Source organism: Apodemus sylvaticus, chromosome 3 (assembly GCF_947179515.1).
Source record: "Apodemus sylvaticus chromosome 3, mApoSyl1.1, whole genome shotgun sequence".
Lineage (NCBI taxonomy): Eukaryota > Metazoa > Chordata > Mammalia > Rodentia > Muridae > Apodemus > Apodemus sylvaticus.
Window position 1 is genome coordinate 55,979,708 of NC_067474.1, and position 21,470 is coordinate 56,001,177.

At 53.4% G+C, this 21,470-nt stretch overlaps 3 protein-coding genes across 3 annotated transcripts; all 3 read right to left on the reverse strand.

Moving 5' to 3' along the window:
* On the reverse strand, window positions 1-1,516 carry Rpp25l (ribonuclease P/MRP subunit p25 like). Its single transcript, XM_052176292.1, has 2 exons — window positions 1,430-1,516; window positions 1-788 (listed from the first exon to the last, which is right to left on the reverse strand). Exon 2 carries the CDS (start codon window positions 747-749, stop codon window positions 258-260), a length of 492 nt encoding a protein of 163 aa, XP_052032252.1. The 5' UTR covers window positions 750-788; window positions 1,430-1,516; the 3' UTR covers window positions 1-257.
* Window positions 1,517-3,678: 2,162 nt separating this feature from the next.
* On the reverse strand, window positions 3,679-11,601 carry Dctn3 (dynactin subunit 3). Its single transcript, XM_052176291.1, has 7 exons — window positions 11,457-11,601; window positions 9,451-9,535; window positions 8,555-8,641; window positions 5,903-5,986; window positions 4,942-5,000; window positions 4,094-4,153; window positions 3,679-3,966 (listed from the first exon to the last, which is right to left on the reverse strand). The coding sequence occupies exons 1-7, from the start codon at window positions 11,550-11,552 to the stop codon at window positions 3,877-3,879; spliced, it is 561 nt and encodes a 186-aa protein (XP_052032251.1). The 5' UTR covers window positions 11,553-11,601; the 3' UTR covers window positions 3,679-3,876.
* A 669-nt stretch (window positions 11,602-12,270) lies between these two features.
* Arid3c (AT-rich interaction domain 3C) lies at window positions 12,271-19,457 on the reverse strand. The gene is made up of 8 exons (XM_052176293.1): window positions 19,338-19,457; window positions 18,161-18,541; window positions 16,462-16,534; window positions 14,561-14,744; window positions 14,158-14,447; window positions 13,441-13,623; window positions 13,143-13,232; window positions 12,271-12,754 (listed from the first exon to the last, which is right to left on the reverse strand). The coding sequence occupies exons 2-8, from the start codon at window positions 18,467-18,469 to the stop codon at window positions 12,654-12,656; spliced, it is 1,230 nt and encodes a 409-aa protein (XP_052032253.1). The 5' UTR covers window positions 18,470-18,541; window positions 19,338-19,457; the 3' UTR covers window positions 12,271-12,653.
* Between the last annotated feature and the right edge of the window lie 2,013 nt (window positions 19,458-21,470).

Sequence of the window (21,470 nt, forward strand, 5' to 3'; positions counted from 1 at the left end):
AACAGACAGAACCTTTATTTCCCTTCCCTAGTCAGACGGCAGAAAAGATATATAGAGACAGAGTGAGCCCTTCTCAAGCAGTCTTTAACTCAGCTCTGACCCACACCAGTCTTTCTAACAGTCCCACCCCGAATTCCAGAGGACAGGGGAGTTCTTCTGTAGACTTGAGCCTTGCTGGCATGATGAGCAAATCACACGCACTTCTTAGAGAAGGCACAGATATTCAGGTCTAGAGTGCAGTCAGGCCCAGCGGATGTTTAGGACCGGGTGTCCCGAGCCCTCCTTCGGGGTCTGGGACCACAGCTGGAACTAGGGATGGAGCCCAGGCCGGGAGGTGCACCCGGGGGTTGGTACCCACATTCACTGGGGTCCAAGGGGTCTCGACTAAGCAGTACCCACACCGCAGGCACATGGCGTCGGACTGTGAGGGGGTCCAGGCCTGTGTCCGGTGATGTTGGGACCCAGCTGTCCTCAGTTTGTAGGAAGCGAAGTTTGGTGAGCTGGTGTAGGCCGGGAACCCGCCTTTTGACAATCTCTGCACAGCTGACAGCCTTTCCAGCAGCCCGGCCAGAACCTGAGAACACCACATGTCTTGTGCTTCCCCCTTCCAACCGACCCAGCGCCAGCCCTAGCAGGTTTCGGATTTTGCTCCCATCTCGGACTCGCATTTCCAGAGTGTCGGGAGGTAGCTGGGGCATTGGTGACGAGGCTGGGAGCTCCACAGAGCCAGCCCTCCGGTAGTGCTCCATTCTGCTCTGGCGAGCTTGGTGAATATCTCCGGATGCGCACTGCGGGAAAGAGTCAGATGAGTGGCAGGAACATGACCAGGTCCATCCTCCATCACTCCCTCCAGGGTATTGGTCCTGTTCCTCACCCCAGCGTCTCAAGGCTGGGGCCAAGAATTATCTATCCCTTAGATCGCTTTCTAAGTACATCCACGAGTCTCTAACACTGGCAAAACCAAATTCCCCCAAACCAGGCTCCCTGGGGGTAGGGCTGTGCTTCACGATCTCAAGCTCCGCGGGGCTAGGTCCCAGACCCTCGCCCACAATTCGCTAAGAACAGGCGGGTTCTCCTCCCAAGCCTGCAAGGACTGGGGCAAGGCTCCCTCACTTTGTGCTTCCAGAGACTCTTGGTCCTAGACTCCCTGGGCCGCAGCCACGAGCCCTCTCAAAGTACTCCTCAAAGAAAGAATCGACCCTGCTTACGGGGACGGGGGCAGGAGGCAGAGTAGCCCTCACCCCCAGGTTAACAGAGTAGGCTGGCTTGAACCCGGCCACTCGGGAAGTCGCGAGTGAGGTCTCCCCGGAGAGCTGCTCGGACCGCTCGTGAGGTTGGCGGGCTCCCCGATCGTGGGCCGCTGACCCAGGCAGCAGGTATCCCCCTTTCCCCAGCTCTGAGTCCCCATCTCCTGGGATGTGGCTCTTACCACCGTCGCCAGTAGACGCTCGAACCTCACGGAGTAGGCAAGATGGCGCGCGGCCGGGAGCGCGCGGGGCCGCGGGGCCGCGCACGCAGGGGGCGGGGCCTGAGGGAAACCCCGGGGTGCGGTTCGGCTCAGCGCCGCCGCTGCTGGCAACTGGCCCGCCTCCAGCGGTCCGCTCGGTGATCCCGGAGCACCCCCGTACCTGCAGAGGGTCCACCCGGGAAAAGAACGGCTATCGGAGGAGTCTTGCGCCTGAAGAACGCAGACTTGTGCCTTTAAAAGATGGATGGATGACATGCGCCACCTGTTGACACACCGCAGCAGCGAAGGCGAAGCCCCTGGTTGATTCGAGCAGGTGAGACACTTAGTTCTGAGCTCTGTTCTTATCCTGGGACACTGGACGACCCCGGCGATTTTCAGTAGGGTCTAAGCTATAGCTCATGCATAACTTGTTGGCCAAGAGGATTGGTGTATAAGCTGGATGAATCCGGTAGTCGGGTCAACAGATCCTGGTGACCCTGGGAAGGAGTTGTACTGAACATCATCTCGCGTGCCCATGAAGGGAGTTGGGACTTTTCAGAACCCATAGTTGAGGCAGCAAGCCGACTTAGAGCCCGGGCACGCTGGACAAGCTTGAAGCAAGGTTGTGGTTGAGTCATTCCACAAACAGACCTTTTTTAAGGGGCATGCCTGGGCAATCTCCTATGGGTCATACACCATCTGGACTGGAGTCTCCTGTCCCTTGGATGCAGTTTACTAATGTCAAAGTGACCTTCCTGCTAACAAAAATAAACCGCCCTCCTACATTGCTGACGGCCCGATCTGTACGTATGCCAAAAAGCCCACTCTGTACGCCAGAATTGAAGGACTTTCGGCACCAAGATGAAGGGGCTTAAAAGGGGGGAGTATAGGGGGTTAGGTGAGTATGGCTAGGCGGCGTGGGGGAAGGTGTCCAGGCGGGCCCTTGCCTGGACACCTCTGCCCCTGAGGAACCACACACACACAGACATGGTATAGAATAGAGTTTATTGGGAGTTAGTGGAAGAGAGAGAGAGAAAGAGAGAGAGAGTGGAGAAGGCCGGCCATGACCACGTGGAGGGGGGAAGAGCCCCAGGGGCAGAGAGGTGAGAGAGTGTGGGAGAGCAGAGAGCAAAGAGGGAGAGGAGGAGCAAGTAGCCCCTCTTATGGTGGGCCAGATCTCTGGGGCGGGGCATACCTGGCTATTGCCAGGTAGGTGTGGGGTGGAGCTTAGACAAAACCCCAACAAGAATCCCGCCAATGTTTGAATCAGCAAATCATGTGTAACCGCGCCAAACCCCCCTGACAACCCCCCTGACTTTTCCTATATAAACCCCTAACTTTTGAGCCTCAGGGTCGACTCCTGTCTCCTGTGTGAGATACGTGTTGGCCCGGAGCTCTGATAATAAACTACCTCATGCGTTTGCATCAAGTCGGTCTCTCGAGTTTCCTTGGGTGTACACTATCCTGAGAATAGAGTGGGGGTCTCCCCAAAAAGAGGTCTTACACCCACAGAGCCTAGTCCTGTATCCAGAGTAAAGTAGGCCCTCCAATATTTGTCCAATGATATGTTAGCCACCGAAACAGCAAGAATTGAGAAGAAACGGTAGAAACTTGATAGAAAGCTCATATGAAGTTTTGGGGAGGAGCGGGCAACTCTTTGGGTAGAATAGTCTAGGACGACAGCTAGATTCTGAGCAGTTTGGACACGCTGCACTTCGGATGCCACCATCTCCACAGGTACTGTACGGGCAGTTGAAGGAGCTAAGGCGCTCCCTTAGACCACAAGAGGGCAGCATACACTTGGTGGAGGGCGGTGCTTAAACTGTTTCTTCCAGCTCTCTCCCCCAGATCCTAAAATTTCCTACATCCAAACCTCTTGGGCTCCTTCTGGGCTGCCTTGGCTCTGAACGTCCCTGCCTGCTCCTCCACGTCCACCTGACATGTGGGCCCACCTGGTCTTCCCCAAACCCTGTGTAGAGATTAGGCGTCCCTACCTGTGCCTTTCTTACTTACCATAGGATATGATATTTAGAGGGTAATTGGCAAATATGGGATAAATATACAATGCCCCACTGCATCAGTCAAATGATGTGAGAACTCCATCTCTCAGCAAACCAGATCGGGAGCAGAGCTCCTGGTCCCACCCCACAGGGTTGACAGCTCTCCCCGCACTACCCAGATCCTCACAGCCAAGGCTGTCCTACATCTACATCAGCAAAGCAGCACACTCCTTTAGTGCCCTCTACAGTTTATTGTCACTGGAATAAATACACTGACAGGGAATACAACACATGACTCTAAGGTAAACCTGACCTCTGACCTCAGAGCCGCCAGCTGAGCACAGACAAAGCTGTCTCTGCCTTATAAAGTCGGGTTGGTACGAGGCCCTGGAGCCAGCCTGCCTCCCGGTGGGGACCACGGGGTGATGGTCATTCTTCTGCGGGCTTCACTTGCTTGGCAGCCTCCAGCTGGCAGAGGAGCTCATCCCACTGCACAAACTGCTTGGAGAGAAGCATTGTCTGGTGACAAGTCAAGGTGACAACAGGAGTCTGAATGAAGAAGCAGGGGTGAGGGTGGGGGGGGGAGGCTGGGGTGAGAGTGTGGGAGGGAGGATGCCCACTAAGGAGCACGAAGCACAAAAGATACAGTCTTGTTATACTCCTCCAGGAGGGCCTTGGACTCCTCGGTGATCTCCACACACTGGTCCTGTAAGCCAAAGTACAGCTGAGGGGCTGAGCAAAACCCCACGGCCCACCGAACCTCCTGCCTCATTAATCCCTCCAAACCGTTCTCCCAGAGATGGTGCTTGAATAACTTCGAGTAGGAGCAAACCACGCATCAGGCGCTCTCCATCCTAAGCCCGGTCCCGAAACAGCCGCCCACAGACTGACAGGAGCAGTTGCTTCCACATGTTAACACCCCTCTTCTTCTGTCCCTGTGTTCTTTAAGGCTTTATTTATTTTTATGTGGTATTTTATGGGCATTTTGCTTGTATGTGGGCGCACCATGTATATGCAGTACCCAAAGATGCCAGAAGAGGGCATCAGATCCTCTGTAATCGGAGTTACAGAGGTTGGTTGGTAGTGGCCATGTGGGTGTTCTAGACTGAACCCATATCTTCAGCAAAGAGCAGGTAACCTTAAGGGCTGAGCCATCTCTCAGCGCGTAGTCTATATTTCTAAACAGTCTTTGGGCTTGAGAAATGATATTTCACTTGCAGTCAAAAACAGACCCCCTCGTACCACTGCCTACCTCTTAATGTCAGCTTTCTAGTATCTCAGAAAAGCTCTGTTCTGGAAGGCAGGAGACCTGCAAGTGGCCCTAGGCACGCCCTTTCCCCTCCCTGGGGCATTTGGAAATGGACGATAAACCTCCATGGACAACACGAAGGTCAAGGAGTCTTGGTGGGGGGGGGGTGATGGTGGGGGGGTGACACAGCTGACATGGTGTCTCATCGGGTCTGCCTTCCCCTCCAGTCCTGTCTCCTTGCATACCTGCTGCTGGATGTGGATCTGTGCCAGGCGCTGCAGGCGGGCCGCATGCTCAGGAACAGCTGTAAAACACAGCGCACACTGCCTGATGGTGTCCGCGCCCTCCCCAGGGGCTGCTCAATAGTCTATTAGGTCTTCCGCAGGATTAGAGTATTGAGTAGAGCAGCTAAACAAACGCCAGGCTTCATCGACCGGTTGCTGTAGCTGGAGGGGGCTCCCTACCTACCCCAGACTTACTCCAGGACCCATGAGGTGGGGGTGGGTAGAACGGGTGCCCAGAAGACAGAACCTTAACATCCTCAGTATTGCTTGCTGTGAGCAGGGCCGAGTAAAGAGAGTTTTACTTATTACAGGCCCTGCCACTTTGCTGTCAGCCAGTAGGGCGAGCTTCCTGGCCTAATGGATAGGGAGCTTAGGTGGGCTGAGAATGAATACCAGGTCCCTACAGCGGCCCCCTGGACGCCACACAGACAGCCTTGCCCACCATGCTAGCCTGCAGCCTTAGGCTGTCAGATACTCAAGCGGGTAGCTGATCAGGGAAGGGACGGGAGCGGAGAGAAATACCTCTAGAGACAGGCAAGATGGATATCTGGATTCAATTAAAGCCACTGCCTGCTTGTCAAGGCCCAGGCCCAGGGACTCTTAGCAGTGCAGCAGGAAAACGTCACACGCCTGGCAGGAGTTCTGACAATAAAATGTGGGCTCTGCAGCACCCTGAGAGACGCAGAGGGACAGGGGAAAGCAACAGGGATAACGGGTTGGGACTGCCGCCACTTAGGCTTGGGTCTTAGGCCAAAGCGCCGAGGCCCCGGTTCCAGGCGCTTACTCAGGAATTGTAACCATAGCCAGGTAGAAGGTTCCCAAGGGTAGAGCTACAAGGAGCAGGTCCAGCGTGGAACAGGGAAGCCTTGGCCCCACCAACCACCTCCCCCTGCGTGAGAGGGATGTGACCCCACGGGGGTACCTTTGATGGAAGCGCTGTCCAGCACGGGCACCAAGGCGTTCACTTGTTCCAAGAGGGCCACCTGGGAGAGGACGAACTGCTCCTCTGAAGCACAAAGACGAGGTGACATCAGGGAAGCAACCACGGGCACTGACACACCTCTGTGTGGAGCTACGCACCAGCAGGTGGAGGGCTGGGCCCGGGCTCAGCAGCCCACCCCACTGGTCCCCACCCCGGCCGTTCATTCCCACCTGCCCTGCCTTTCCGCCTGACTCATCTCTGAATCTAAGGAGCATCTCGGTCTTACAAAGCCCTGCGTTCGAGTCTTAACTCCAGATCCTCCTTTTCTACTCTTGTCAATAACTTAGCAAGTGTTCCTAGCCCACGGGAGACAGAGTGCTTCAGACTTGGCTTCCCTAAGCCAAGGGCCCCAGGAACAGTCCGAGAGAGGAGACATGTGGCAGGCGAGTTCTGCTCACTGGCTCTCAGAGGCACCAGTAATTACAAACGACAGGGGAGCTGAGACAGAGTGGGGGACGCCAGTGTGGACAGACGCAGGATCTGGGTTCTCCACATACAAGGGGTTCCAGTGTATTAAAGTCCACAGAGCTGAAGGTGTTCAGGAACGAGGTTGTTGTGTGCAAACAAATGGAGGAAGGGGTACTTGCCAGTCAGAAAGAATTCACTGAGCTGGCGGGGAGGGCAGGTCCAGGAGACCGAAAGGCTGAACTGTTAGCATCTTATCCCAGGAAGGAGAAGACACTGGGGCTCCTAAGTAGGCCAAGATATGATGGAAGTGCCAGTGAAGTCGTGACATGCAGGAAGGAAGGGATACCCTGAGTATATGAGTGTGTGTAAGTGGATACGTGCTTCCTGAGGGATGGGGAGGCTGGAAGAGTCCTTAAACTTGGTGTCTGAGCTATGCCTGGGTCTAGGAGCCCCTCAGGAACTCCGACAGCCCCTCTCAGCAGGAGCTGCCCCTCCTCCCCAGTGCTCAGTGTCACACAGTGTCACACAGCCATCAATCTCTCAGGTAGGTTACAAGCACAGGTTCCTAAAGCAGGGACAACTACCCGTACTTGTGTTCATGAGGACAAAGACTTTCTGGTTCACCACTGTATGCCTTGTGCCCAGAATAAAGCCTGGTTCACAGTATGTTTCCTGTTTCTTTTTTTTTTGTTTTTGTTTTTGTTTTTGTTTTTCGAGACAGGGTTTCTCTGTGTAGTCCTGGCTGTCCTGGAACTCACTCTGTAGACCAGGATAGCCTCGAACTCAGAAATCCACCTGCCTCTGCCTCCCAAGTGCTGGGATTACAGGTGTGCGCCACCACGCCCCGCTATTTTCTTTTCATATTTCTTTGTGAGACACTACCACGTTATGTTGATTCAGGCTAGTCTTGAGTTTGTAATCCTCTCCTTCAGTCACCCAAGTTCTTAGGACTCTAGACACATGGCCACTGTGCCTAGCTTGGTTTCCACTGGATGAACAGACAGAGGCGGTCAGAAAACTGCCTACAGAGTGACGGACGGACTAGAATCTCTGCCTAGAAGGCTGAGTCCCAGTCATTTCTCCCAGAAGAGATAATGTACCACACTGGCCAGCACAATGGGGTTCTGGAAAAGAACCTGCCAGGTGTTCTAACAGGGAGCAGGGGAGGTTGGGGGGGGTGCAGAGATGGCTCGGCCGGCAGAAATGGCAACCTGTTTTTCTAGAGGCCCCAGTTCAGTTTCCAGCACCCATGCTAAGTCGCTTGCAACTACTGTTAACCCCAGTTCCAGGGAGATGCGATGACTCGGACCTCTGTAGGCACGGCACTCAAGTGTGCATGCCTTCCCCAAACACAGGTACACATGGTTAAGCGATAATAAGTCTTAAGAAAAAAAAGACCCCACTGACAAGTTGTTCCTTTGGCCACACATATGTGAGTCTGTAAGGGTGACATTGTAGATGTCAGGAGAATGGGTACAGTTCAAAAAGGAAAACCCTGTGCTATGGCAAAACAGGGAGAGTCACGGGGCCGGGCCGCATACTGTTGGCATTGTTGTGGACAGTTAAGGGCAAAGTTCTTCCCAAGAGAATCCATGTGTGACCCGCATGTGTAGTACTCTAAGAGCTGAGACAGCTTCCCGAAACGATTGAAGGAAAAGGTTAAAAAACAAAAACAAAACACCAGAGAAAGGCCCCTGTGTGAGTGGAAGCACCAGGCTGCCCCCCCTCCCCCTCCAGGGAAGCAAACTTCATGAGAACGTGAGGGGAGGGGCCTGAGCGGCTCAAACCTGTTCCCTGTGAATGTATTGCGACTTAATGTACAAAAGGAAAAGATACAGACCTTAAAAAAAAAAAGAATGACTCTCCTGCTAGTGCACTCTGTCAGTACCTGCCTTCCGGGAAGATTCCTCTGCCCAGAGAGCTCTGAGGAAGAGTCTAAAGGGAAATCCCAGGGCGGGGCCCTTGATAGAATGTTGAAATGGCATCTGGATGCCAGGCACTGTGGTGCGCTGGCCTAGAGGTATATACTACGCCCAGTGCTGACTGCAAAGCCCACCTTGGGCCTTAGTTGGGAGCCGGGCCAGAATAAGAAGGTGAAGCAAGATGGCGTAGGGAAGCCATCACTGTGCCTGACTCCTCCACCCCCGATAGCCTCCGTGCTTGTGCACTGAGGTCTAGCATTACCTGCTAAGATGAACTGCAACTTTGAGGCCTCAGGTATGGCAATGCGATCGATGTACTCAGGATCCAGGTATTTGATCAGGTCTTCAACTACCAAAGAAGCAGGACAGAAAAGGAAAAAAAAAGATTTAGAAATGGAACCTTTTGGCTCAACAGGTAAAGGTAATTGCTCACGAGTTTGATGACCTGAGTTTGATCCCTGGGAACCGAGTCCCACAGGCTGTCCTCTAACCATACATACACAAACACATGTATGCGCACACACTAAATACATAAATGTTAAGTGATGTTTGGGGAGTACTGATCTCCGGGGAGATCCTGGAATTCTGAGTGGCCACACAGTGCTGGATCAGCAGCACCCACTGGTCCCCTACTCTGCTCCCTAGATTAATCAGTTGTCACCATCTGCTGGTTGACCTTGTTTGGGGGCCTGAAACCCAAGTGCTGCCCCCACTCTGCCCTGCCCCGGCTCCAGCTAACCTATTCTCACCAAGGTAGAAGGTACCTTTCTATTCAATGTCATATGACAAGCTAAGGTTCTTGCCTAATTTCTAATTTGTTACTAGCTTTGATAATTTAAAATGTTTAGCTAAACCAACACTGGGGCTCTGAGCGATTAATTTCCTTCTCAAATTTGCCTAGAGAAATGTTACACCCTATCCCCCAAAGGGATACCCTATCCCCCAAGGACAGCTTTGAGGAAAAAGTTTCAGACCCCAACTCTGGACAATGGGCAGAGGCTTGGGAGGTAGCTACAAGAAAGCACCCCCAATTTACCACATCAGCAGTAATATGCCTTCAATCCTCAAGGGGCTCTTCTACGGACATAGCGGCCTGCGGGCCGGCTTCCAGGGACAGCATGGGAGGCAGTGCAGTCAGGCACTAACAGATGCACTTACTCTTTTTGTAGAGGATCTTCACCCTCTCCCTCTTACTGGCAATGTTCCCTAAGGCCACCTGCACCTTGACCAGACCATCAGCCACCTGAAAGGAAGCAGAGCTTAATTCCAAGCTTTACTACTTGGCTTTAGACTTAGAAGAACTCGACCCATGCCTTTAATCCCAGTACTCCGGAGGCAGATGCAGGCAGATCTCTGTGTGATTTTTGAGGCCATCCTGGTTTATGTGGCAAGTTCTAGGGCAGCCAAGGCTACTTAATAAAGATTGTGTCTCAAAAAAAGAAAGAAGGAAGGAAGGAAGAAAAAAAGAAAGAAGATAGAGGAAAAAGAAAAACCTGGAAAAAGAATTCTTATCTGACCGGGCAGTGGTGGTGTACGCCTGTAATCCCAGCACTCTGGGAGGCAGAGGCAGGCGGATTTCTGAGTTCGAGGCCAGCCTGGTCTACAGAGTGAGTTCCAGGACAGCCAGGGACAGCCAGAGAAACCCTGTCTCGAAAAAATCCAAATCCAAAAAACCAAAATAAAATAAAATAAAATAAAATAAAACTCCTATCTCTCTCTAGACTTTCAAGCCTTCGAAGGTCTCCCTTCTCCTATAAAGGGTATAGTTAACTTAAGGTCCCCTTTAACATGAGAGGGGGTAAATCATCTCCTTTGCAGGATGGGGGTGTGAGTATTTGTCTGCTTGGGGAGGAAATGAACTAATTTAGAGTTTAATGGGGCACCCTTACTATATATTTCCTGGTTCCAAACCCCTATATCTGGGCATGAAATATGTAAATACTCTCACCCAGATCTTTCCTAGCTCAAGGCTGGGGAACAGACTGGCTGGCCTACCTCTAGCCGCAGACCCACCATATCAAGTCTAGTTCAATCCCCATCGTAGAGAATACAGAAGAAAATTAGTTTAGAGGCAGAGGCAGAATACAGTTAAGAGTTAAGGGTTGGAGCTTGAGATGTCCGTGGGATAGCCCAGTGGAGGAGACCAGCACACAAAGATCAATCTGGTTCTCAGAAGGAAAGTCTGGAGCAGAGAAACACACTGGAGACATAAAGACATGAAGTGAGTAACTGAAATTAGGGCAGTGAGTGAGCCTGCCTAGGACTCAGTACAATATTCTAACAGTCCGGAGTCATCTGGATGGGCGGGCTGGGGAAATTAATGACTTCACTCAAGGCCTTTGTAAAAAGTGAGTACTAATACTTAAGGGACTAATATGCCAGGGAAGGCACACAAATAGATGCCAGTGGGGCAGTGCGTTTCAAAAAGTTGGTTCTCAAGTTGGAACAGAATGTGCTAGTGACAATTTTACAAAAAGTACACAGACACATCATTACCTTTGATGTTCTTAGTTCCAGAGCATTCCTAATACTACCGGAACCGCTCCAGTAAATGGATTCAACATCATAAAAAGGGATTTTAGGACACCTCTATGTTTTTGTCAAAATTTAGACACGATGTTCTCCCACATCTGAACACCTGGGCCCAATTACTAACCTTTCTTATCTGGGCCTGCTCAGACCTCACCGCTCACCCCTGGAGCCTGCATCCACCTGTGCTCTCTCCTCTAGGGCTCCTGTCCCCGCGCAAGTCATTTAGCAATTAATTTTGCACGGCTCTAGGATGACACTCCACTGCAGGCTTCAGTTCTTACTGAAACTCCCATTACTCAGTTTTAAAATGCTTCTGCTCTTCTTAGTACGCCTGAGAGCGCGTGGAGTTTCTGTGAAAGTTGTCACCGAACCCATTTCAAAAAGGCTTAAGCATCCTGCCCCCCGCCATCCCAATCCCCTCGGGAACGACATCGTGGCACTATTTGGCATCGTGTCTAAATTTTGACAAAATCTATTTGAGGGTCCGATTCGTACCAGGAGGTTCTAGATCTTTGTTATTTCAAAGCGTGGGCCGAGGAGTGGTAGCATCAGACTCTAAGGCAGGGCCAGTGGACCGCTCCTGTCCTGTCCTGTCCTGCCCCAGACACGGATCAGTAGACTGGTCCTCTCACCTTCCTGGAGCCTCGGGTCCCGCCCGGTCCGTACACCCAGCGCTCCAGCTCTTCCACTCGGGATTGCAGCCGCTGCACATCAGTCAGAGCCGCCATCGTTTTTTGCAGCCCGGCCGCAGCAGCCCGGAACAGCCTGAGGGTGGGACGTCCGCCCAAATAAGAAGGCTGGCCAATCCGAGAGCAGTGTCGCGCCTTGTAGGAAGTGACGTCAGTGTTTAGTCTTTGGATGTCGGAAATAACCGATGTCAAAGCAATCTGGTTACCTAGGTAACGTCCTGGGTCCTAGCTCTATCCTGGTTTCCAGAACCTGGTTGTCAAGACTTTTAGTGTTCTAAATCCAGGATACAAAGTGATTTCCCCCCCTACCCATTTCCTGAGAGTTAGCGTATAAATAGACCTATTACTCCAAGATAGGTTCATACCCGTAGATCAGTAGGCAGCTTCCTGAGGGAGAGACCATAAATTTTTGGAATCTTTTAAAGATCATGTGAAGTGCACTTAAGCCTCTTATCGTCAGGACTTACACCTTAAGAGTCTGATTTGAGACCGCCCTCTGTGTGGTTGTACCAGGAGAGAAAGGAGAGACAGAAGGATGACTGTAAGTTTGAGGCCAGCCTGCTCTATACAGTGAATTCGAGACCAGTCGGGGAAGAACGTAGAGAAGGCTCGCTCCCCTCCAAAGCGCGCTCTTCTGTTCCCACAGGGCTGTGCTCTTCTGCTTTCCACATGGACATCCATGTAGTCTGTGTCTCCCCCACCTCTAGACCCAAGTAAGAAGAGGAGGCACAGGAGACACAGGAAGTACAACTTTATTTTCCAGATGCAACCCAAGGGATATCTTCACATTCAAATCCAATCCTTCACCTGCTTCCTAAAAAGGAGCAGAATTGTCTCAAAGAGGTGGGGGTACCAAAGGTGACACTGACATAGGGGGGGGTCACATGAGGGGATGATGGGGTTATTGGGGGAGGGGAAAGCTCTTTGGTAGATGCTGCTGGAATTAGCTTGGGAGGCAGTGTCCTCCTTTTACAGTGAGGTAGATGGAACGTAATAATAAATCCCTTTGGTGCGGTGGTGGCATGCTGCTGACATCAACTAGGGCTGGATCCCAGAGTGGGCATCACATCCTGAAAGAATCAAGGTAGGAGGGTGCCTTCTCCCCCACTAAGCAATGATATTGGGACTCAGTAGCTGCCTTCAGGGCAAGGTGCTGGAAGGGGGCCCTGTCGAGGGTGGAGGTGGGGGATTGGTTGGACCCAAGGAAGCTGGAACAGGCTGGCGTCGAGCAAAAAGGATACCTGATAAAGGGTTGAAGAGATGTAAAATTCAAAAATAAACCAGAGAATGTGGGACCCCCCACAAACCACTGCCGACAAGTCCCCCCCCCCCGTCAGTGAGAAGCTCCTATGACAATGTGGGCAGCTTGAAATGGGTGCACGATAAATACTGAAACTCACAGATCCATGACCAAGCAGACATCCCATGGCAACCGTGCTGCATAGACCATGCTGGGACCTCATGCCGTGTAGACATTCTCTTGAATCCATTTTAATGTAACAATACTCTAAACCCCCATGCAAGTTCAGATACCCCTGGACCTCATGCTCATAGAGAAAAATCTAAAATCCCCCATGCCAGTGTAAACCCTAGCTTCATGCCAATATAGACAGCCTCTAATTCCCATACCAGTGTAGACCACCCCATTGATCTCTAGCGCCATGTTGATACTGCTGATGCCACTGCCTGCCAGACTGAGGGGCCCATCCAACCGCTCTTCTGTCCAGAAGAAGGCAGGGAAGTCACATTTGGGGGAATTAGATTTCACTCCTTCCTTATTCCTGCACTTGAACCCCATATCATAATGACGTGGCTGTCTATAAGGGGATCTGTCTGTACCACCTCCAACCTCCATCGGGTGAAGGAAGAGTCTATCTTCCCTCTGCACACTAGCCCAAAGCCCTTCACTAAACAAGCCCTTCCTCACCCCTCAGGGGAGCCTTGCTACGGGGCAGGAAACCAGGGGGTGCCCCCAATCGAGGTGGGTCCATGGGGCCCATCAGCACAGCCCTCTTCTCTGGGGGTTCTTCTGGCGCCAGCTTCTCCCGTGCAGCCTCCAAGGCCAAGCCCACAGGAAGCGCCAGACGAGGAGGTGGGATTCCACTTTCCTCTGGAAAAACAAAAACAAAAACAAAACCCCGGCCACTCTGGTCCAACCAACCCGTGTTTGCATTTGAATCTCCCCCTAGACCTGGGACCAATAGAGGTCGCACAGGCAGATAAACTAGGTTCAGTCTCTCCTCCCATCCAAAGACTCTGGTTTAAGAGAATGAAGATGTGGAGGAAAAAAAGGGACCAGCATATATAGTTCTGGGCTGGTTTAGGTCAGAGAATGTGCAAGCTTTCTTTGCTCTTTGTTGCTAAATAAGTCACAGAAGTTGCAGACCACATCCAAATGGGATCCCTCTGAGGATAGCTGTGGATGAAGGGCCTTTTCCTGGATTTGAGACTCCACAGACTCGGGATCACTAACTTAGGGATTCCAAAACCCCTCAGCCCCATCAGATTTTGCTGCTCTCATATCGCAATGCCCCCACACCTGAGTCCCTACATTTTGTATTTCCTGTGCACAGATTTCAGAGACGCCGTACCCTAAACTCCGCCCTGCCACCCCCCACCCCCACCCCCACCCCCCCTCCCGCACCTTTCTTTACTGGGCTCGGGCTCAGTTGAGCGCAAGCGTGCGCTGGTAAGCCAGAAGCAGAACCCTGGGTGGGACCCGGGCAGTTCGGGGTCGCCGTCGGGGCGGGGCCATGACTCGAGGCAGGGCCAGGAGCGCCCCGAGGTGTGGGCCCTGCTAAGTTGAAGAGCGGGACCGCGGTGTAAGCTTGGCGGCGGCCCTCGCGACGATTGCTGTCTATGGCAGCCTGGAGCTCTCCTGGGGAACTGAGTGCTCGGGTCTCGCACTCGTATGGATACAAATACTTCATGTACCTAGGGGTGGACGGATGGGCGGTGGGAGGCTGGACCCAGCGGATGGTCCCACCCCTGCCCCTCCCTTCACTCCCGCGCCCCACCCAGCCCCTCTGGTCCTCTGCTGTCCTCACTGGGTACGCAGCGTGAAGGCGGCAGAGGTGATGGTGGTGGGCAAACTGAGTCCGCGTGTGACTTCTCGCCACACTTTTCGGTTGATGACTTCCACCAGACCTCCCTTGGCTGTCACCAAGCGAAACAACGCATACAGATCCAGCACCTGTTTGGCCATGATAGGTACCCGGTTCACTGGCGTCCCTGGTGTGAAGTGGGTAGAAAGTCAAAGTCAGGACAGTAAGATTAGGCCTCTGAGGACACCTTAGGTATGTCCTTGGGTAAGGACGGGTCTCATGAAAGCACTGCCGAGGAAGGGTTGGATTACAGGCTGAGTAACCTTCCCACCCACCGCCACCCCCCACCCCACCCCCACCCCGCCTATAGCAGGAAGGACAGGAAACTAAGACAAGAAATCAGCTTGGTTTTCCTGTAAAGGGCCAGAAGGTAAATATTTAGACTTTGTGGGTCAAAGGGTGCCTGTTACAAACACCCAGCTCTGCGACTGTGTCCGAGGACCGTCTCAGATGATATCTGAGAGGATGCGCATGGCTATTCTCCAATGAAACTTTATTCACAGGCGCTGAGATTAGAATCTCACAGCCTGGAGATGTTATGCCTGTTTTAACTCTGTTTTCCAAATATGTAAAAGGAAAAGCCATCCTAATCTACTAGACAGCCAGATTCGCCTGAAAGCTTTAGTTTGCTGGGCTGACTGTAGGAAGGACTTCCGTATATGCTGAAGAACTGTACTCCCCAAGTCGGCAACCCCCAGCGGCTGCAGGAAGCCAACGGACAGCAGGTGCAGAAGAATCAGATCCTGCCTGGGCCAGCCAACTCCTCAGCCTAGCCACCCCCGCCAGCCAGTCCTGACAAAGGGGCCTGTCGGAGCTGAGCGATGGTCCCCAGTTAATTCCTTACCGATCTCAGCCCCTTCCACCGGCGCCTTTGGACCCGAACAATTAGCTGCGGCCTGATTAATGGGGGGAAATTATCGGCCCCGGGAGACCTCCTCCCCCTGCAGCTGAGCCGAGGGAGGCAGAGGTCGGGGTGTGGGCTGGGCTGTCAGACCCCGCGCCACCCTATTACCAGGAGAGAGAAGGAACCCTGGGGTTACCATGACTAGATCTCCTCGGGGAGCAAGAAAACCTGGGGTCCTCACCCGAGGCTCTTGGGAAAGGAAGGGACCAGAAGACGTTGCTGAGCGTTTGTGTTGGGGACTGGGGAGACTTGGACCAGAAGCTGTCCTGGGAGGGGGGCAGTGCAGCCAGTTAATTAGCAGCTTATCAGGCTGCGCTCTGAGTGAGTTAATTAGCTTTGTAGAGAGAGATAATGAGTCAGTGTTCAGACCCATGAATCTGGGGAGAAGCGGAAGTGATGGACTGCCGCCCACCCCCGTCCCCCCTGGACCCCTTCTGGTTGCTTGCGACACTGAGATTTTCCTGGAGAGAAATCCCTTCTCCGCTGCCCAATTCACACGGCCTCAGCCAGTCCTTTAGGAAAGCCTTCCTTCGGTCTAACTCTATTCCCTCCTGCTGCAGGACAGATGGGGAGTGGGCTAAAGCAAAAGGAAATGAAGGGGACAGGAGGCTGAAAGAAGGGTGCACTGTATACTACCAAGGCATTCCTGGGATCCTCCTATCGCAAACCAGTGCTGGCCAGTTCTCCCTCCCACCTTCCAAATTGATCTCACACTCATTAACCTGCCTGTGGGTCCACTACTAATTAATCCCTGGTGGAGAAGGGGGGCAGGGTCAGAGGTTAAAGATGCTATTGAGGGCCCAAAGGACAGGTGCCACCAACCTCAGGCCTCTGCAGGGAGGACCTCACCTAGGGACTACATACATCCTGAGGTCTTCCTTCCTCCAAACCTAGTCAGTAGGAGAGATGTCTAGGTATTTCCCCCACATCCCTTGCTTACCCCTCTTCTGCATGAAGCTAAACAGGTCATCCAGAAATTCCTTCCGCTTGGGGTCCGCGTCGAGTTCGTATAGCTGGGGAAGGACCAAGGTTATTCTCCAGCTCCACTGCCCCCCTTACCCCTGGAGCCCCAATTTGGGCGGAACTCTGGGCATTGGGTGAAAGCACGGATGGAGTGTGAATATAAATTCTCTGGCACCAGGCCCTCCCCAGGGGCAGTGACGTTTCTAGACTCAGACCTTGCGTGTGGCAGATATAGGGAGAGAAGAGGCAGGAAGGGGCTTCCGTGGCTCAGCCTGCTCTTCAGGACAGAGTCTTGACTGTCCTGAGGACGGGACACTGAGAGCCGCAGGAGGGAAGGCAGGCTGGGGCTGTGCTCCACACCGAGTAGACTGGTGAATACTTATTCATTCCCTTTCATCTGTATAAGGGCTTCATGCAATTCCTACCCTTGTGGGCCAGGACATGAACTAGGCTGAGTTCAGGCAGGCAGGATGCTGGGAAACTCCTTACAGGAGCCATCTTGTCTCATGTCCTTCCAGAGGTGGTTACAGTGTCTACTATAGAAGCTATCACACAGACAACTGGCCACACAACACAGAACCTGCGACATCACAACACTAGGAATCTGTTGGCCACCTCCACCCCTAACCTTGTCTCCCAAGTCTAAAACCGAACACTTCCAGAATAATGGAGTCGTTGACCCAGAGTAACATTCTCGGCCTCAGCTTGTGACGAGTCACACATCTAAGTATCACTCCACCCCTTGATAAGAACCTTGTAAAATTCTCCCATGAGCATCCAACCCCCAGAGACCCAGCTTTGGAGCCACACACAACACACATGACCCAGAGTTCTAAGTCTCACATGGGTCCCTACAATGATACCCACACTTTGCCCACCATAAGCCCAGAGCAGTGCCCTGGAGAAATAGTCACTAGAGCTGAATCTCCAGAGCGACAAGCCCTGAGTGACATCCGTAATCTTACACCAATGCTACAGAACACTGGCTACATATTAGCACTTCTAGAAAATACCCCCAAGCCAACAAACACCCTATGGGTAATACCACTAGCATGCCACAGCTGGAGAATTACAGCACTGAGTAACGCCATGGTGACAGCCTGGTCTACTGTCCCTAGTTGGGTTGGATTAAAGTCACGTACATAAAGATCCAGTTTGCACAGGGCGGTTGGGGGCAGGGCCCAGTTACACTGCAGCTGAAGTAACCAGCTCAAGCTGGGAATTGACACGCGTGAAATTTAGACCAGGTGAAAACACTGGACGGCAGGAGAGAGGACAGGCGTGGCAGCCCGAGACACTCCCCTTGGTACCTGTGACTTGATGCGTGAGAGGGTACATGGGGTAGTGTTGCTATGGATTCCTTGGATTCCAGATCGCCTCTCTCAAAGACCCCTACACCCTTTCCAGCTCCCTTTCACGATCACCAGTGGCCTCCTATGGTGACCAATGGTCAGTTCCTATGTTTTGAGGATCTCGGTTACCGCTTAGTGAATCCCTGTGTACTTTCTGCAGATCTGGGTGTCTCCTGACTCATCACTGTCCATCTCCCAGTCTTCCTATTTCTCTCTAGGTCTCTGTTTTTACATCCTGCAGAGGGTGGTAGGGATGTGTAGACTATTTTTGCCAGAGGGAGGAAGGCGGCCCAGCCTGGCAGTGGCGGGGAGAAGGGTTCCTACCTGCTTGAACTGTTCCTCGTAGGTCCACTCATGTGGTTGGATTCCAGGGGACTGGCTGGAAGGTGAGTTGGGACATCGGGCTCCTGGATGGCTCTGCTCAGCTGCCTCCTCTTCTGCTAAGGGTGTCTCTCCCTCCTCATCTTCATCCTCCTCCTCTTCTTCAGCCCTAACCACCCCTACGGCCCCCTCAGGAGCCTGGAGGGTCCGGGCACCAAGCAGAGGAGGCTGAGGAAGCGGTAGGCGTGGCGGGGCCAAGGGCCCCACCCCTTGGGCCAGCCGTGCTGCCTGCTGCCTCTGCAGGGCCTCCATTACAGCTTCCAGGCGCAGTCCCCCTGCTGGGGGGGCTCCTGGTACCAGGCGGGGGCCCGAGGAAAGGGCCGTCTGTGGGGAAGGGAATTATGGGTGGAGGGCCTTGCTGCACCCACACTATACAACACAAGGGGAGATGCTCATAGACATACATGCTCAGGGACATACATGGAGTTATAAGGGAAGGATTCGTAGATCAAGAAAACTGAGACAGAGGAACAGAGTGAGCAAAAGAGACAGAGATATACACAGGAGTCAGAAATGGCCAGGCACTGAGCATAGGGAGAGGCCAAGCAAAATGGAAAGAGTAACAGAAACCAAGGAAGAGAGTGGTGCAGGGAGATGTCACACACACACACACACACACACAGAGAGAGAGAGAGAGAGAGAGAGAGAGAGAGAGAGAGAGAGAGAGAGAGAGAACAGCAGGGAGATATAGAGACAGAGACTGGAGGAGAGACAGGAGCAGGGACATAGATATTGAGGAGGACCAGGAAGGAGAGGGAGGGTAGGAAGGAAAGAGGGATGGAGGGGTGGAGGGAGCGAGGGAGGGAGGGAGGGAGAGAGAGAGAGAGAGAGAGAGAGAGAGAGAGAGAGAGATGAAAAGAGACAGCAAGATGGGGTGAGAGAGACGCAGGAAGACCGACGCAGCAGGAGAGAGAAAAGACTAGAAACAGACAGCAAATAGAAGAAGGCATTGGTGTAAAAACGGGGCAAAAACATAAAAGACAAGAATCAGGAATCCAAGAGGTACGGAGAAGAGGGCAGCAGTGTCTGGGTTTGGGACGGGCACAGGACCAGACGGGCATGAGGTGGCAGGTGACTGAGCCCGGATCCCGGGATCCGGGCGCCCTGCAGCTGCACTCACCTGCCTGGCAGCGCCCGAAGCCCCTGGTCTCTCCACGGCGGTCCGTCTGCTCTGCCGCCTTTCGGGCGGCTCCTGTCTCAGCTGGGTTCCCTGCGCAGGGTCCCCGCTGTGCGCTCTTGCCGCCCTGCGCTCTTCTGACCGCGGTGCGCTCACTGGCGGTCGCTTGGCTGCCTGCGGTCCCGGGGGCGGGACCCGAGCCCTGCAGGGCGGGCGCGGGCGGGAGGGCGCAGCGGAAGAGGCTGGGGTGGGCTCGGCTCCTCTTAACCCCCCAACAGGTGTCTCCCACCTTCCTTACAGCCAGATTCGAGGGAGGGGGGCGCCGGAGAGCTATGGGGAAATCACCCGTGGGAGAAAGAGGAGACCACAGCTAGTAAACTCCGGCCCGGGGCCCCGCCCAGTCTTACAGGTCGTGTCCACCCCCCAAACCCACACGTAGAGCCCACCGTTCCCACGTTAACACACCTTGTCACAAGTTCAGGCCCAATCTTACATATTCCGTTTAAAGGTCACTCACTCGAGGGGTCAAGGCCCTGAACGAGCTGTGGTCACACTGGACTCGCTCTGCAGGATGCTGGGATGAATGTGGAACACCTGGCCAGAACGGGGGCTTTGCCCTCCTTCATGCCCTGGCCACGTGCCATCTCCAACTGCAAATGTGTGTCAGTTTGTGCACAGGTATGCACACGGCAGTGGCCCCATGACTGTGCCCTTACATTCCCAGAGGTCTCTGAGTCTCCCGCATGCACACACATCAGGATATGCACACCGTGTGAGAAATGCAGGCATTTGTGCCTCTCTTTTAAATGTTTGTTCTCTTAAGGGACTCCTGGCGTCTCAGTATCGCCTTTGTGCAGTGATCAGCAGTTTGCTGATGTTCACGTGCATTCTCCATCCATGCACACTGACCCCCAAGTCTCCATGTCCAGACTCCTTGAGCCAACTGGGCCTAACCTACACCACCAATCCCCTGATGCTGTTACTGTTGGGAGGGTCCTGATTGGCAGGCCACAGTTTCTTCTCTGAGCAACCTGACTCTATTCCTTTCAGGTACCCCATACATTCCCAGCCTCTCTTTGTGGTCAAGGAGACCTACTTGCTAAAGGCATGAGGACCACCATAAGTTAACTGAGCTGCAGGTGTCTGTGGGGGTGACGTGCATGGTTACACCAAACCCCTGACACCCAGAGGGACACAGATGCCTCAGGACAACCATGTCCCTACATGGCAGGAGTCTGGGCATGGCCTTTGTCTCCTCCCTTGTCCTCCTCTGGTTCATTAGCTCTTCCTAGTCTCAGCTTGCCCTGGGCTAGACCACATGATCTGGGGCTACCCCTGATCCCCTGTGTTTCCCTTCCACCCCACTCTGAAATCCAGCTCCTGCTCCTGCTGTCTCTGTGGCTGTCCCTGGCTGGGCTGGGGCTCGCCATTCATCCCACCGTCTACTCTCAGCCTTTCCCCCTCCGCATCAGACCGCATAGCCAGTCACCACCCCGTCCAGCTCCTTCAATCCTTAGTGATCTGTTCATCTTCAGCACTGAGATGCCCTCACTCGAGGGTATCTGAGGATGTGCACTCTCACCCTGCAGAGCTCCCCCTCCCCTCCCCACCCTACCCCCTGTGCTAGGACCACAGAGTGGTGCGTTAGTGGAATTAGTGCACACACAGGGGCAGACCGTCATGCTCTAGGGTGCTGTGGATGCCTGGAAGGTGAAGGGTAGAGATGTGTGTTTAGAACCCTGGTCCGGCTTGCTCCTGTCTCTCCTGGCTGTCACTGGCTGTTTAGAGGCACCTGGAGAGAGGGATGTGAGATTCCTCCTGGAAAGTTGGAATACTGACTTGGGAGACTGTAGAGGTTCAAAGTGACTTTTTGTGGATCTTGATGGAGATGGGCATCCTCCCTCACCTCCAAATACTGGGAGTCAAGTGAACCCACCTTTGGGATCTGGGCCAGGAGTGAAGGAGGGGCTGTGGATGACTGGAACCTGGTTTTAAAGGAAGGCTGCCTCGTATCCCTCTACATTCAGCTTCCTAAAGGCAGAATATGCTAGACCTTCAGAAACCGACACTCGCTTCCTGAGTGCGAGTGCGTTACGGCAGGCACTGTAGGGCACAGGTCCAAATAAAGCAGTGTCA